Below are 18096 nucleotides of genomic sequence, written 5' to 3' on the forward strand. Positions count from 1 at the left end.
TTTTCCAAGGCACTGAACCAACAAACTTTTTTATAGCACATTACTTCACAGCTCTCTGGAATATATGATTGTGATTGGTTGAGCAAAGTATTATGACACTGTCACAACTGTCTGACAAAACTGATTTTTAACCATTTATTGCATGCCTCTTATATCACTCTGTGCTTTCTTTCTTTTGTTGGTAAATAATAGATAACAAAATCATTTCAACTCAAATCAGACTTTCATTTCCATGCATTTGTTTATTTGGTAAGAGGTATAATGTACAGTCAGACATTCATTATCACAAATAAAACCCTTTCAAGGGGTTACAAGAATCTTCCGCTTTGCATCAGGGGGGTTTACTTGCGATTATAGCTGACTTACATTATCCCTTAATAAATAAATGCTGCTGCTGCTACCGTACATTTAAGACAGACATTTTTTAATCATTTATATCTTTTAACTGAACATGCTTTATGAATGTGCATAAAATAGTGTCTGTTTACTTACTTGTACGTCCAGCATTTCTTCATGAGGTCGTACATCTCCATTGGACAGTTGGGTGGGGGAGCCATCCTATCTCCACTCTCAATCATCTGAATCACATCATTTCCCTTCATACCCTTCACAAACAAACCATTACATCAGACAACATCCTTCAGATTTGGAATAAACATGAGCAATATTATGAACATACAGTATCAACATTCATATTATCAATATTTTTAAGAAACTGAAACAAGAATTCAGCCTGATTTTCAATTGTATTTATTTATTTTTATTATTTTGTTGATGTTTATTGGTACAATACTGTATGAATTTACAGCTTGAAAATGTTTCCACATATGAGTGACCCTGAAACACCTATTCTCTCCAGTTGGTCAACTCCCACCACATTGCAGCCCAGGGCAAAGCCACACACACATGCTTCTCATGCTTGTGCCAGTGTTCAGCCGGGGAAACTGAGAAACAATCTCAATGATGAGTCCGACAGTTTTTCCACTGACTTGAACCAGATGATGATCTAACGGACCACGTTACTACATAACCAGGGTTGGGAGGGTTTCTTTTGAAATGTATTCCACTACAGATTACAGAATACATGCTGTAAAATTTAATTTGTAACATATTCCGTTAGACTACTCAAGGTCAGTAACGTATTCTAAATTCTCTGGATTACTTAAGCACTGGTCGATTTTTTTCACTTGTTTTGACTATAAAAACTCTGCCAGTACAGTAAGACAAAATACACATTAAAAATACATTCTCTGAAAAACCTAAATATCTTATTCAGTGTTTCTAAAATAAGATAAATCAAATTGATCTTGTTTTAAGAATTTTTAGATATTTTTACAGGAAAACAATACAAAAATCATCAAGAATAAGATTTTTGCCCTAATATCAAAGGACTTACTAGAAAAAAGAAATGATCCATTGTGAATTTTCTTGATAAAAAAAATGTGATTGTGCCTGGTAACGTGCATGTAAAATGGCATGAAATAGCATTTTAGCTTAGTGTAAAGCTGACGATTTACACAACGTTTATTTCTATATTTTCTGCTCCAAACTTCAAACGTACTTCTCTGTCTGCTCGTATGAATGTAACACATAAGAAAGTGTTTCACCGCTGTTCAAATGCACTTTGGATTGCATCATTTATATGTATACATTTTTCCATCTGAAAAGGACTAAATATTAAATGAAACAAATGACAATAAAATGCAAAGTAATCTCTTCAGTAATCAAAATACTTTTTGAATATAACTGTATTCTAATTACCAATTATTTAAATTGTAACTGTAGTGGAATACAGTTACTTATATTTTGTATTTTAAATATGTAATCCCGTTACATGTATTCTGTTACTCCCCAACCCTGTATATAACCAAACAAACACCGCATCACGGTCTTTGCGTACAACGAGGTTGGAGCTGTTTTGCAAGTCCAATACAGATGAATGAGAAACAAACAAGTAAAAGATCACAATATATCAATGTTTTGAACCACAAAACAAACACTTAAACGTACAGAATAAAGAATACTTGTGCTTACATCCCAAGAAACTTCAGAAAAACGCCTGCATTAAACATATGAATAAATTCCATATCCCACATTGGCATGTTCTATTTAGCAGTGATCATCCTAATGTCCTATTCCCTTCAAAGACAATTACCATCCACTGTGAGAGGTTCAGAGGGCTGAAAGGTGATAACGGTCATTCAGAACTCACTTTGAGTCTTATTGGAAATTCTGTTTGGAACAACCCTACAGCAGAGATTGTGATCCCTTTGAAGTTCCCCGTGTAGGCATCATCAGTGCAGGTGAGCACACAGTCATGTGCACTAAACAGATGTAGGGGGAGAGAGTGTTTTCATTCTAGCAAGTATTTGATTGGACAAAGTTCTTCAGGCTCTTTGTGACGTTATGGTTTTGCCTGGGACTTTTTAGAGAGACTGCAGATTTTGAATGCTTATGTTCTGAAAACAAATTTTGTTAACATTTAGAAGTACACTAAAATATAGATGACCTAAAAGCTAAGCTCAGAACCTCTTCTCAATATGATTAACTCCTCGCTATCTTTTGGGCATGTCCCAATAAACTTTAAGCTGGCCCCTATTAGACCCCTGATCAAGAAACCACTGCTTGATGTCTAAAATAATAGAAAAGGTAGTTTCCTCCCAACTATGTTTTTACAGAGAATATGTATATGTGAAGAATTTCATTTAGGCCTCATTATAGTACAGAGACTGCACTTAAAAAGTTAAAAATGACTTGCTCTGATCATCTGACCGCGGCTGCATTTCTCATCTAGTGTTTTTAGATCTTAGTGCTGCCTTCGACACCATAGATAACAACATTCTCTTGGATAGGCTTGAGAATTATGTTGGCATTTGTTGACAGGCATTAGCTTAGTTCAGGTCCTATTCATCTGACAGCTACCACTTTGCCTGTGTAAACAAGGAACTGTCAGATCAAATTAAGGTTTAAGTATGGAGTGCCACAAGGATCAGTTTTAGGGCCTCTGCTTTTCTCCTAATATATGCTTCCCCTGGGAGACATTCTCAGGAACAATGGAATTAGTTTTCACTGTTACACTGACAATACCCAACTTTATATTTCCTTGAAACCTGAAGTATCCCAATTCTCCAAGTTAGCAGAGTTTATCTATGATATCAAAGATTGGTTGGCTAGAAAATTCCTTCTATTTACTTCTGGAAAAGAGTTTTAGTTATTGGACCAAAAACCTCTAAAAAATAAGCTTCTAGAATATAATTTGACTCACAGTGGATGTACTTATACATCGTCTTCTACAGTAAAGAACTTGAGTGTTATATTTGATAGCATTCTGTCCTTTGAAAATCAAATTTCCAATGTTTGTAGAACAACATTTTTTCACCTTTTGAAATATTGCTAAGTTACGACACATGCTCTGTTTTTGATGATGAAAAATTAATTAATGCTTTCATGACCTCAGGACTATTAAAGGAATGCAATACTGGGAGGATATCATGCAGGTTCAATAAATAAGCTTCAATTGGTTCAAAATGCACCAGCTACAGTGCTTACTAGAACCAAGAAATGTGATCATATCAGCCCCATTTTACAGTCAGTACACTGGCTACTGTTAAGTTTCGTATTAATTTAAAAATTCTGTAAATTACTTACAAAGCTATGAATGGCCTAGCCCTTCAGTGACTAAGTGAACTTATCACGCTATAATCCATTATGTTCACTATGATCGCAAAATTTCATCATGTAATAATTCCTAGAATATCAAAATCCACAAAAGGAGGTAAATCCTTTTCTTATTTGGATCCTAAATGATGGAATAGTCTTCCTAGCACTGTTCAGGACTCAAACACACTCTCTCAGTATAAGTCTAGACTTAAGACTCATCTCTTCAGCCAGACTACATGTACACATATGATACATATCCCAAAGTTCCAGTTCTGCCTGATGTCCCACTCCCACTGCTGTGTCACTGAGTGATGACTACTAACTATGTCCTGTGCCAGCCTGACATCGCTTTAGTCTACTACTATGGACTAGGGCTGCAGCGGTATACCGGTTTCCCGGTATACCACGGTATGAAAATGTACGGTTTTCATACCATGTACATTTGCTTATCTACGGTATTGAGGGGGGAAAAAAATGCAACTGGACGGAGAATCTCTCCTGCGCGTGTACATCTCCTTTCCTCCTTGACAGCCTGTCAGACTCGTCAACTTGTGCCACATACAGACACGCACATTGGAGAAAATGTCAGAGAGAAGCGAGGCGAGGGAGTCTGACATAAGTGAGTGTGTGTGTGTGTGTGTGTGTGTGTGTGTGTGTGAGTGTGTGTGTGTGTGTGTGTGTGTGAGTTAAAGCAGTGTTTCTCAACTGGAGGGTCGCAGGTCTATTCGGACTGGGTCGTGGACATTTCGGCGGCCGCCCAAGTGATAGCCTATTTAGGACTGCCGAGGCAGATTTAATGATAATATCTCAATCAGCTAAAGGCTTCTCATCTGCACTTTCGCACGTGTAACGGAACCAGCTCGTGATCATGATCTGCTCTTCTCTCTGGCGCGCGTGTGCAACAACCGGGCTTCCCTCAATATTGCAGAGCACAGACCTCAAAACTGATGTGACCAATTTCAATTTTAGCGAGACTTTTCTAGTTTAAAGCGTTATGGAGGAAGTCAAGTCAAACCTCTCAAACAGTAGGCAGCCCTGACATGCCAAACAGCACTGTGGAGGAAAAGAACAACACTGTGCTATGCCCTAATTTGTTTTTCTTCATTATACATCACCTTTACAAAATTGTTTCACGATTTTACATGAGAAAAAGTAACTTATATTTTGACAAAATGTTATAGTTTCATATGAATTAATCTAAAGGTAGAATCCATTAGACCTTATTTTATATCAACAGTGGCAGTTGTAGTTAAAGTTTCAAGATGTGATTCAGCTAGTACTTATTTTTTCATAAATGCTATAATTTGTTATTATTATTTAAGACTAGCTACACTGACCTAACCATGGTAATGAGCCTTTCCTCCTGTGTAATATTAATGTTCTGTTTGAATTATGTTTGAAATTAAGAAACAAACGGGATAATAATGGGCTCATGTAAGTAAATATGCTATTACATATTTAAAAGGGGGGAGAGAAAACTTCCTGTAGATTTTGTTGTTGACATCAACAACAAAAATAATGTCACTTGATTCATGTCCTTGTACTTGAAAACCATGAACAAAATAAAACTTTGCAACATAATGAAATGCGACCCAGGATACATTAAATACAGTTTACGTTTTTACTATGGTGTGTCGCCACTTGATTTCCAATGTAAAATCTGGGTCCTTAAGCAAAACCAGTTGAGAACCACTGAGTTAAAAGGTACAGACAGGAGCAGTTTGGCTGCGCTGTCACGCACCTACAGTATATGTTAATTGTTAATAATCATAGGACATTAATTTAAAAGCTCACACAGCTGATGTTATTTTTCATTTAGTAGTTAATTTAACATGTAAACTAACATGCTTTAGTTATATAACAAGCTATTGTTTTTATCATGTTTATAATTCTGTTAGTTATCTTATTTATTCTATTTATTTTATTTTCAAAATGTAAAACAAAATGTACACATACTAAAATAAAAAAAATAAAAAAAATGTTTCAATTATAATAAAGCATTTGTTCAACCAAAAAAAAAAAAAAAAACACCTTTCTGTTTTCACTCCTTTAAGGTTCATTTTAACTGATAATAATAGTGTAATTACCGTATACCGTGAAACAGTGATATTTTCTGAGTCAGTTATCGTACCCTGAAAATCTCATACCATTGCAACCCTACTATGGACATCACAGAGGATGAACTGCTGCCAACTCTGACCATAAGACTGACATAATTCACTGGCCACTGCCTGAACCTTGGACTTCAACGAAATAAATTGCAACAAGCTTCCACCCTGACCGCAATGCACCTCACTGACCTCTGCCTGCATCATCTTGGTCATAGGATGGACTACACGCTCTTAAAATGGAATATGTAGACAATAAATTAATGCCATCTAAATATTTCATCGATCAAATAACAAAAGGACAATGTGCACTTCCACAGTTAATTAAAGATGGACTTTAAAAGACATTTAATCATTCTTACAGTTCATACAAAATCTTTTAGTTGAAACATTGGCCACCAACATCTACTCAATTTACTAATTTAAACCATGACTTGAATTACACAAAAATTGGCATTATATTCATGTTGTTTAGCCAGAGGGGAACTGCACTTTTTCCCCACTCAACTGACATATTTTGTCAGAAAACACGGCTACTTTTGAATGGCTGTCAATGGATAAATATGCTTTTTGCCATCCTTGGGAGTTAGGGTGATGATACGTCCTCTTTTTTCCCCAGACATGTCCTCTTTTTCGGACCTTAAAAAAGCGTCCGGCCGGGATTTCTAAATTTGTGAAAATGTCCGGGATTCTGCTTTAGTTGCATTATGATGTGCATCTGGTCTAATACTTCATTGTGTGTGGGCGCATATTTGCATTGCTTTAACCCCTCTTTGTAAGTCCCGCCTTCTCGCACATCAATTGGTCGATTATAAGAGGCTTGCAGCAACTATTGGCCAAATTCCTGCCTGTCAATCTCTCCGAACGCGCGAAGCGCTGTTGTGTTCGGCATCAAACAATTGCTTGACAGTAGCAGCAAATGACAGCTAAATGGAAACAATGCCTAAACGAAAGTGCAAATTTACAGAAGATTTGCACAAAAAATTCCCATGCTTTCATCCAGGTCGAGACCCGTGGGAAGCAGAATGTATGACATGTAAAGCTGGCACTTATGTGTCAGTTGCTAATAAAGGTGCAATTCATTTAGAAGCACACATTAGCTCTGCGAAGCATAAAGGGTCAGCAAAAGGTGAAAGTTCATCAGGTAAATTAACGGACTACTTTTTGCGACCAGGTAAAATTGTTATCACATTGCTTCATTTTCCATGGCCATTCAAAATAAAAGTAATAGTAAATGAAGGTACACTCATGGCATCAAATATTTAATTTTAGTACATGGACATTCAAAATAATGTTGGAAATTTTTATTTATATATATTTATGTTATGCTAATAGAGTGTCTTTTTCACTGTATTAAAGTTAACATTCATAGTAATACTGTTTTGAACCCTATTATTCCACCCCCCCAGTGAAAAAAAAAAGGTGTCCTCTTTTTGGAAAACCAGAATATGGTCACCCTATGGGAGTAGTTCTAGCATCTACCAGCAAGGGCTGGTGGGGATCTGCCATCCAGTCAATTTCTTGTTTTTCAACCTCAGATATATGGCAGAAGTGTTTTGCACTAAGTGTAAATAGCAACAAAAGCATCTTTACATTAAGTGCAAATACTGTTTAATGCTATTTGCACCCTGGTGTAAATAGTGGCAGAAACTATTTGCACCCTTAATTAAATACTAACATACAGCATAGGGGCATTGCTGAAGTACACCTAGTGCAAATAGTCACTCCGTTAAAATTAAGCTTTAAAGCAATCTTTGTTAATGCTCTAATGTTCATAAGGAGGGATCGCAAAACTACTCTAATGACAAACTATTCAGGAAAATTAATGGGCTTAATGTTCATGGTATTGCTTAATTTTATATCACCAGCAAAATCACTGCTAACATATTGTTAATATTCAATTTATGTACCATTACTAATGTTATCATGGTTACATCTGCCATAAGAATATAAGCATAGGTCAAAATAATACTCTGATTTCCGACCTTGTATGGTTTCTGCCCGTATGAAAAAGCCTCCCACATCAGGACCCCAAAGCTCCACACGTCACTCTTAGATGAGAACTTGAAATAATTCATGCACTCGGGGGCATACCATTTCACCGGCCATTTTCCATGACCTTTAGCCTATAGAACAAACAACTGTTAGATTGTGATTGAAGACTGTGACATTCTTTATGAAAAAAATGATAAAAAGAAAACATTTCTGAAGATGCAACTATTTGTTTAACACAACATTCTGTATTTGGATTAGAAAAAAAAATGTATACTGTATATACAGTATGTGAAAAAAGTACCAAAAATCTGATTGTCATAAAAAAAACAATGAAGGGGGAGTTAACTAAGAATGAATAGTGCTCGTTGATAGCACCGTTAATTTGCAAATGCTGTCTGTGTTGTTTTAGCACCCGATTACTAAAGGAAACACACAAATCAGGTAATGGCAAAGACGGTCTCAAATTTTGTGCATATTGCAGTTTGCATGTCACGATTTCCCATCCTGCATGAATGACAATAGCTGACTACAGAATGGCATATTACCCTTACACATATAGAGCTATGGCAGAAATAGTAAGAGTAATATGGTATATGCCATTCCAAACTCAGTTAGTGACTTAATTTAAATGCTCATGGCACAGTGATATTCCAGTGCATTTAGTGGCTGGTTAAACTGGACTGCAGGTGATTAGAAAATTTAACTTTCTTGAAAAATAAAGAAACATACTGCTTACAAAAGTGTATCATGTTCTGTATGATTTATTATAGCTTACTAATGGACAGAGAGTTTTGACTTCTAGTTATTATACCTTGTAATAGTTCTCCTCCTCTGTCAGGGCTTTTGAGAGTCCAAAGTCGCTGATCTTGGCATAGTGCTGCGTAACTAACAGGACATTCCTGGCTGCCAGATCTCTGTGTACAAAGTTGTGTTCTTCTAGATACTTCATTCCCATAGAGACCTGATGAACCAGCTCAGTAATGTTCTTCTCAGAGATATGTCTGAGAGCAAAACATAGGTGAAGAGAAATCATTGTTTTTTATATATAGTAATTAACCCTCTATGTACATATAACATACAATGTTAAGAAAACAAGAAATCCAACACTGCCATAAAATGTATAATATTTTGAAGCAACATTTCAGCAAAATCCATTAAAACTAAGACTTTTTCAAGGGAAATGGAATAAAATTGTATGTACATATACTGTATATGTCTATGTATATGAATATATATATATATATTAGGGCTGTGGTTTTAATGTGTTAATTGTGATTAATTATATGAATACAGCATTAAAAACAATTAATGCAAATAATCATGCCCCTGACCTGCACATAAATTCTGTAATAATTAATTTTCCAACCATCAGGACAATTTAAACTTGATGCAGGCCTACCACCTTGATGCAGTAGGGGCAGTCAGCGCTTCAGCTTGCAACATGCCTCGTCAAACCAACAAGCAGGCAGCACAGCCTTGCACTCAAATGACAGCTGTACAGAGCACATGTAACGTTACCGAGCAGGCTGAAGACACAGGAGTAGACGAAGACGATGAAGTGTGAGAACCCAAATGCAGTTTATTTACATGAAGAGTGATATATCCAAAAACGTGAATCCAAAACAAACATAAACATAAACGATTTCACGACACGACACGACACGACACGACGTGACGTTACATTAACACAATACTTGACAACCGACAATGGCAAACATGAGGGCTAAATACATGAACATATGTAACTACAAGACAGAGACAACCAATGACAAGACTAAACTAATGAACATGATAACAAGGCAATGAAACAAGAACCAATGAAGAGAAAGGACTAATAAACATAGTGGAACAAGAAGGTCACATGACAGTGACATGACAAGGAACCAATAAGAACAAAACACATGAAAACATGGCAGGAACAGGAAATCACATGAAACGAACAAGCAACTTAGTTTTCAAAATAAAAGACATGAACAAAAACACACGAAAACGTGACAGCACAACAGAATGCAGGGACCTCGAGATGCATATTTCAAAGTTTAAAACTATGTTTAACTTGAAACAGCATCCTAAAAACACAGCACTTATGACTAGAGCACTAAAAACTAGTGAAAAGCGACACAAAAACATGAGACACTCAAAAAGCAACCATTTGATGCAAGAGTTGACAAACTATTCAAAATAGAGCAGAGGGGGGCCTGGGTAGCTCAGTGGTAATGGTAAAAGACTCTGGCTACCACCCCTGGAGTTTGCTAGTTTGCTAGTTTGAATCCCAGGGCATGCTGAGTGACTCCAGCCAGGTCTCCTAAGCAACCAAATTGGCCTGGTTGCTAGGGAGGGTAGAGTCACATGGGGTAACCTCCTCATGGTCGCTATAATGTGGTTTGTTCTCGGTGGGGCGTGTGGTGACTTGAGTGCAGATGACGCGGTGGATGGCATGAAGCCTCCACATGCGTTTTGTCTCCGTGGCAACGCGCTCAACAAGCCACGTGATAAGATGCAAAGGTTGACGGTATCAGACGCGGAGGCAACTGAGATTCGTCCTCCGCCACCCAGATTGAGGTGATCACTACATGACCACAAGGACTTAAAAGCGCATTGGGAATTCCAAATTGGGTGGAAAAGGGGGAAAAATAGGGTTATCCTCAATAAGGTGGAAATAAAACAAACAATATTTTTGTATGTATATACAGTATGTTGTATGTATTGTATATAAAGCCACTTTTTGTACTGTCTAAATGCTTTATGATGCAATATGATGTGATGTGTTTGAATGATCTAAATTATAATATTTATAATTTACTAAGCCCGTATATTATTATTTTAATTATTCTAAATTACCTTTATTTAGGGGCCTTTTTCAGTAAAAATCGGTATGCAATTAAATCAATTAATGAATCGGCACATAATGTAATTAATTCAAATAAAACTTTTAAGTGATTGACAGCCCTAATATATACAGTAAATCTAGCGGTCAAATGTTTTTTAAATGCATAATGAATTCAGTTTATTACAGTACATTTCATACAGTACAGCATGATGTTTAATAATGAAATATTTTTATGTCAGAAGGATGAAGTTTTTTTTTTTTTTACTTAAAATGAGCACATTTTTGGCAAGTTGAAATGAAACTAAACAGAGCAGGCATATATATTTAGTACTTGTTCTTCTGTAGGAACTTGTGCAATGGGCCCAGCTCGGCGAGCTCCATGACTAGCATGAGATTTTCAGCTTCACAGATGCCGATCATGCGAACGATGTATGGATTATCCAGCTGCTGCATGACGCTGGCCTCACGCAACATCTCCTCCTTCACAGCTGCATTATTATCATCATTCTTCAGGATCTTGACCGCCACCACTTTTTGTGTCCTGAAATATAGATAAACAAACACAAACAGGAAGAATTCTGTGAAAAATTATTCTTTTGGTGACATTTTTTAGGAGAAAGAAAAAAGCCAGGATTTCAAATAAAGGTTGAAGAATTGATTGAAGAACGAATTCTTACTTTAGCTAGCATTACAGGTGATCTTTAAAGAGGTCATATCTATTGGCGTACGGGACAATACGGGGGCTGGGGGGCTTTTTTGACCTCAAATTTTGAGAAACTTCAATAATACTTTGAATAACAATTTAATCTTAGATGGAAAATACAACCCTTCGAATCACACTCTAAATTAATGGTGTGAACGCGATTACTTCCTGGTTTCCATAGGCCCGGGATCAGAACCCATAAAGTGCAACAGGAAAAGTTTAACACATTTGAATTCTTGGGTGCCTGCAGGATTTAATCTAAGGGTACGCACAGAAATCTGCCTAGAGGTCTGCACGGGCCTTAAAATGAAACCCAAACACGAGACTGTGCGGCCCGGCCCGAACGATGCCGTCAGATTTTAAGCCCGAACCCGACCCGAACTCGCTTACTATCTAATTTCTTATCCTAGTATCCTCTCCTAGTATAGCTGTATTTTATGTAAGCATTCTGGCAACATTCTTAACAGTACTGAAACAGTAAACATACACAGTTTTAACAAGGCATGGCAGCCCCTTAGTACACTATAGCAGAAGTGCGAAAAAAGCATTGCCCTACCGTTTATTTGCTGAAACTTCACCTGGTGCAGAACGATCTGGAATAATATGAAACGATGCAACAGTCCCCTCTATAAAGCCTGAACTTGCTCAGATTGTTGAATCTTTGTGACAACTGCGCTAAAAAAACAATCTAGATGTAGCGCAAATAATGAAACAGAGCAAAAAACTACACCAAAGCCTTTAATTCTGGTGACTTTGAGATAAGCATTTATTTATTTTCTTATGTATGAGTAGCATTCATGTAACTATTGACTAAAGCATTTCTTCAAGTAACCATTCAGACATATGCGTTTTCGCGCAACAAAAAATAAATAAATAAAATAAATAAATAAATAAAAAAGAAAGAAAGAAAAACGCACCCCAACAAACAGAGCAGAATGCAGGTGTCTCCAGACATGTTTTTATCAGTTGAAGATGAGAGATGCTAAAAACACAGTGAAACGTGAAGCAGTTGTCAAAAGACATCCATCTAGCGAATGTTTACATGGAAAACTATTGAAAAACAACGTTAGTGGACGCAAAAACATGTTCAGTTTGAACAGCCCCTTGTTCACATGACACAACACTAGCTTTAGTTTCTCAAAGTTACCTCTCAAAAAGACAGCCTTTTGTTTCAGCTGACTATGTAAATTTCCACTGTACCCAGCGCTGTTTTCGTAAATATCCCGATACTGTTCTACTGTGTGAGAAACCGCTCCAAATGATTCAGTGAGAAAGGGCTCTGAACAAATTGTACTGAATCACGAATCGATTCAAACCGTTTTGCAAGCCCGTTTGGCCAATTCACTGAAAAGAACCGACTCAAAAGAATTGTTCATTCGCAAATTTGGCATTGTTAGTTCTTTTAAACAGCCAACAGAAATACGGGACACATTTCATGATTGGTGAAATATTCTGAGAGTAAATATTTCTCAGGTCAGTCGGAGCGCTCCTGGTAGGCTACGCACAGTGCGTACAGCCGTACAGCTGCAGGCGCCACTGTTTGAATTGAAAATATATCTGATAGGACGTGGTGCTAAACAAGATACAGTATGGTTTTTGAAGGCTCGGGTATATTTAGTTTTTCCACGTACCGTCTCAAGCATGGTGGAGTGCTCAGCCTTTCAAACCGTGTGCAAACTGACACATTCGTTGCATGCGCACAATGATACTCAATAGTTCACAGCAGGTGCATGTGCCGATGATGCGCACAGACAAGGACTGTCCGCGTGTCTGGAAATACTGAGCTTCACGCAGACAGTCTGTGCGATTGTGTTGATGATAAAATTTGCATCACACACACTGTGCGCGAGACGTAACGGCATGCAGAATACGACAGTATACTTTGGCTTTTAGTACATCTAGCTCTTTTATTCTCAAAATATCAATGAAATTGGTATTCCTCATGATATGACCCCTTTAATATGTAATTTTATATATACTATATATACTATTTTGTATTGTATAATGTGTATTCTATATTGTGTGTATTGTATACTGTACATTGTATGTTATTATTTGTATATTGTGTTGTGTGTAATTATATGTATATTAGATTTTAAATTGTGTTGTGTAAATCTGAAGTTTATTGTAAATTGGTACATGTCTCATCACTGTCATGACTGCTATGTTGCTCGGAACTGCACCCAAGAATTTCACACACTATTGCACTTGAGTATATGGTTGTGTGACAATAAAAGTGATTTGATTTGATTTGATTTGATTTAATAAAAATCCAGATAAGTCTTTTTTCACATGACTGACTTCCTCATCTGGTAGATGCCTCTTCGCACAGTGCCAAAGTTGCCTGAGCCCAATTCTTCATCTTCTAGAATCAGGTTGTTTCGATTCACAGTGGCTGTCCGAAGCTCTTCGGGATCTGCGTATGGACTCTCATACACCTGTGTGTCCATTGGCATAGCCTCTGAAGAAACATGACAAAGGCCAGTTTTAAAAGAGGAGAAATAACTGACCCTTTGCTAAGCTCCGCCTTAAAAATGTCACTTGATCAATCCTACCTTCTAGTAACTGTTGTCATATTACCAGACATCTTTAAAAGTGTACTAAGTAATTTTTTCCTCATTAAAAATAGGTTTAGTCCTCATGAAATTCATTGTGATTTAAAAACATGTACAGTATAAAATTATAAGCAATCACATGAGATGAAGGCTCCAGTCATATCAGTAACCTTATAAAAGCTGTTTTATTCTACATGGAGAGGGTCCCCTAATGTTCAGATCACATGACAAGCCGAATACTACTCACATTATCTCAGCAACCACCTTGTTATTGGACACTTTCACTCAAGGATCAAATTATCATGACTGACTATGAATAGTGAAAATCTACATGGGTACCTTCACTGAAAAATACTGATTTTAAATTATGCTGCATCCACTCCACTAGGGGTCAGTGTAAGTCCAAGACAACATGAACAAAATCTTACTGAGTGCACTTTTTAAAATAAATCTTAAAACGTGCATACTGTGCATAATCTATGTGTAAATCAATGTACTGTATTAATTCAAGTCAACGCAGTGGTGATAGTAGCTAAAGAGTTCACAGTACCAGAGACTGTTGTAATACAACAGTTCTGTTCATTTACACTAATGGTTTACACAAAGTCGTAATCGCTATCGAATAAGTGTTTTTCCTTTTCAGTTGACTGTGAGAGGCATTTGTCTTTTTTTTTTCTAATTTGCTTTGAAAGCTTCATTTTTAACCATGTTACTGTGTGATTTAACAATTTATTTTAAAGAAAATTACAGATAAAAATGCTTTGCAATATTACACTTCATTAAAGTCAGCTTAAGAATAATTTCCATTGATTTATAACCACTTTTTAAACGTATTTTACTGAAAATCACCCTGTTCACAGAAATCTCAGATTCCTTTCCTATAAAACATTTTGTAAAGCTGAGTAAGCAAGGGGATGGAGTTTAGCAACGGGCCAGTTACATCAGAGATGGGTGATCAAGGTGTTCAAGCATTAAACTAACCAGTGTTAAAGATGTTACCTGGGTTAAGAAGGTCACTTCTGCGGATTAAACCAAAGTCATAGGGATTTGGAAGATGACCCTACAAGCACAAAACAATTATAATTGTGAAAATACACAGAGCCACATAGTATATGCTTATGCAGACAGAACAGGCCTAAAGATATATGAAATGCCTGCATGGATCTTTGAGACAGAAGGATAGGCTCCAACCACACTGGTTACTGTCTTCTTCATGGCACTTTGATTCAGTTTTGAATGCAGAATTACATTTAATGAGTTACTTCTTTGGTAAATGAATGGCAATTCAAATATACAGCATTAATTTTTTATTGATTTTTTACAGTACATGATTACATTTTGGTCAATGTCCATGAAGAAGAGGAGAATCTTCTTCAAAAAGATTAAAAAAAAAAAAAAGAAAATAAAAAAAGAAACATGGAAATCTTCTGAAGATAAGATTCATAATTAAGTAGTTTTTATTACAAGGCTCTCTGGAATGTTTTATTTTGATATTTTGATTTGTTTGATTTTGATTTTTATACATATATATATATATATATATATATATATAATGACTGCTTAATGGTTTATTTGACACTTGTCAGTCTCATGTCTGTCGTATCACTCTGCTGTCTCTCTTTTTTCATACCCATGCAAGTTAAAATAGTTAATCGGTACAACTCATCTTGTAACTCAAAATGGTCTGCTGAATGTTGTAAAAATAGCCTCGGAGGATTTCAGTACCAATTTTAATACTGTATATTAGGCTGTCAATTGAAGAAATTTTTTAGCGAATTAATTACATGGTATGGCAATTAATTAATCGAATTAATCGCAATTAATTGCATTTGCATATACACCATTCAACCACAACATTGCTTAATATCGTGTAGGTCCCCCTCATGCAGCCAAAACTTTCTGACCCATCAAGGCATGGACTCCACAAGACCTCTGAAGGGGTCCTGTGGTATATGGCACCAAGAAATTAGCGGCAGATCCTTTAAGTTGTGTAAGTTGTGAGGTAGGGCTTCCATGGATCAGACTTGTTGGTCCAGCACATCCCATAGATGCTCAGTCGGATTGAGATCTGGGAAATTTAGAGGCCAAGTCAACACCTTGAACTCCTTGTCATATTTCTCAAACCATTCCTGAACAATTTTTGCAGTGTGACAAAAAGAGGACACTGCCATCAGGGAATACCATTGCCATGAAGGGGTGTACGTGGTCTGCATCAATCTTTAGGTAGGTGGTAAGTGTCAACGTAACAACCACATGAATGCCAGGACCCAAGGTTTCCTAGCAGAAAATTGCCCAGAGCATCACACTGTTTCGCCTGCCTGCCTGCCTTCTTCCCATGGTGCATCCTGCTGCCATCTCTTCCCCAGGTAAACGATGCACACGCACCCGGCTGTCCACATGATCTAAAAGAAAACATGATTTATCAGACCAGGCCACCATCTTCTATTGCTCCATGGTCCAGTTCTGACACTCACGTGCCCATTGTTAGTGCTTTCACTGTGGACAGGAGTCAGCATGGGCACTCTGACCAGTCTGCGGCTATGCAAACCCATACGCAACAAGCTGCAATGCACTGTGTGTTCTGACACCTTTCTATCATGGGCAGCACTAACTTTTTCAGCAATTTGTATTACAGTAGCTCTTCTATGGGATCAAACCAGACGGGGCTAGCCTTTGCTCCCCATACGCATCAATGAGACTTGGGTGCCCATGTCGCCGGTTCACCGGTTGTCCTTCCTTGGACCACTCTTGGTAGGTACTAACCACTGCATACTGGGAACACCCCACAAGACCTGCCGTTTTGGAGATGCTCTGACCCTGTTGTCTAGCCATCACACCTTGTCAAAGTCACTCTGATCCTTACACTTTTTTTCCTGCTTCCAACACATGAAATTCAAGAACTGACTGTTCACTTGCTGCCTTATATATTCCACCCTTTGACAGGTGCCATTGTTACAAGATAATAAATGTAATTCGCTTCACCTGTCAGTGGTTTTAATGTTATGGCTGATCAGTGTATAAATATTTGCTGAGAAAGCCCCTCAAAAAACAATTCAATATATAATGGTTAAACAATTATGAATAGTTATATTTAAATAATTATAAATAAAATATATTTATTATAAAGAAAACTAGAATTCTGATAATTAAAATGCATTACATTATAGTGGCAGGCAAATAAGGCACTGAGAATCCAATATATTGTTTTATTTAAAATAAGGCAGTCATTGGCCAACAGTTCACAGTAGCCTAATGCATTTTGCAATTTAATTCATCAATATGTCCTAGATGGGCTTATTATAAGGGCTTTTCTAAGGATGCGTCAATGTACACTTGCGTCAGACGGATGCTTTTGGAGCGTCTCACATTGGTTGCGTCACGTCATAAACATACAGTTTTTAGGTGAAGTTAAACGTACTTCGAAACTTAAAAAAACACATCTTGAGATCTCTATGCTTAGATTTGCACTCCATCAAGCTGTGTTTGAACGCAAGAAAGAGTCCTCATCTTGTGGTGTCTGCTGTGGGTGTGGTTTGTTGTTCTCTGTACGTTTGCACGTTGCCTATACAGCTGAATTTTCACTCACTGCCTCCTGGAAAAAACAAGTGGTACTTCAAGCTTGAATTGCTCAGATGGTAGGAATATTCCTTGTTACGGTCCAGGGATATGATTAATTGCGTTATTTTTTTAACGCATTATTTTTTACATTATTAATTGCACTGACTTTACTCCTTAAATCGACAGCCCTATATATATGATGAGCATAAAATCTTTGATAGATGGCTAGAAGCTCAAAAGTGTCCAGTTAAAGCAAGAAAACAAAAATATTGTAAGAGACATAAAAAGAACTGGATGAGACAGAGAACTTAAAATAGAGGAAAATATGTTACATCCAGTGTTGAGTATTAACTGGTTATAAAGTAATTCGGTACTATAATCTAATCACATTTTAGTACAAAAACATTGCATTTTAAATTCCTGTAATCAGATAACAGTTACTGACTTTCTAAGTACATTGTTTGGGTTGTGGGTAACACTGAATTATGTTCATGTGTATGTCTGATTGTGTTTCTTTAACAGCTGAAGGGCATGCTCCCCTAAAGAGTTGTACATCTGTAAATTCAGTAATCTGATTGCAATTTTTAAAAAGTAATTGTTAATTTATAGTGGATTACTATTTTTTAGTTACTTACCCAACACTGGTTACAATAAAGCTAAATATGTTAGGAAACTTGTACGTAGAGA

The 18096-nt window shown here is 36.8% G+C and overlaps 1 protein-coding gene across 3 annotated transcripts in view; it reads right to left on the reverse strand.

Annotated features, from left to right (window-relative positions):
* LOC127432345 (tyrosine-protein kinase SYK-like) overlaps window positions 1-18096 on the reverse strand; it is a 66268-nt gene that overhangs the window by 3122 nt on the left and 45050 nt on the right. For all 3 annotated transcript variants that reach the window (XM_051683294.1, XM_051683292.1, XM_051683293.1), the window contains 6 exons: window positions 14851-14911; window positions 13598-13757; window positions 10925-11134; window positions 8575-8764; window positions 7754-7894; window positions 493-605 (listed from right to left, as the gene is read on the reverse strand). In XM_051683294.1, coding sequence (XP_051539254.1) covers window positions 493-605; window positions 7754-7894; window positions 8575-8764; window positions 10925-11134; window positions 13598-13757; window positions 14851-14911 — 875 coding nt within the window. The remainder of the gene's footprint in view (window positions 1-492; window positions 606-7753; window positions 7895-8574; window positions 8765-10924; window positions 11135-13597; window positions 13758-14850; window positions 14912-18096) is intronic.

The sequence above is a fragment of the Myxocyprinus asiaticus genome, chromosome 42 (genome assembly GCF_019703515.2).
Source record: "Myxocyprinus asiaticus isolate MX2 ecotype Aquarium Trade chromosome 42, UBuf_Myxa_2, whole genome shotgun sequence".
Taxonomy (NCBI): domain Eukaryota; kingdom Metazoa; phylum Chordata; class Actinopteri; order Cypriniformes; family Catostomidae; genus Myxocyprinus; species Myxocyprinus asiaticus.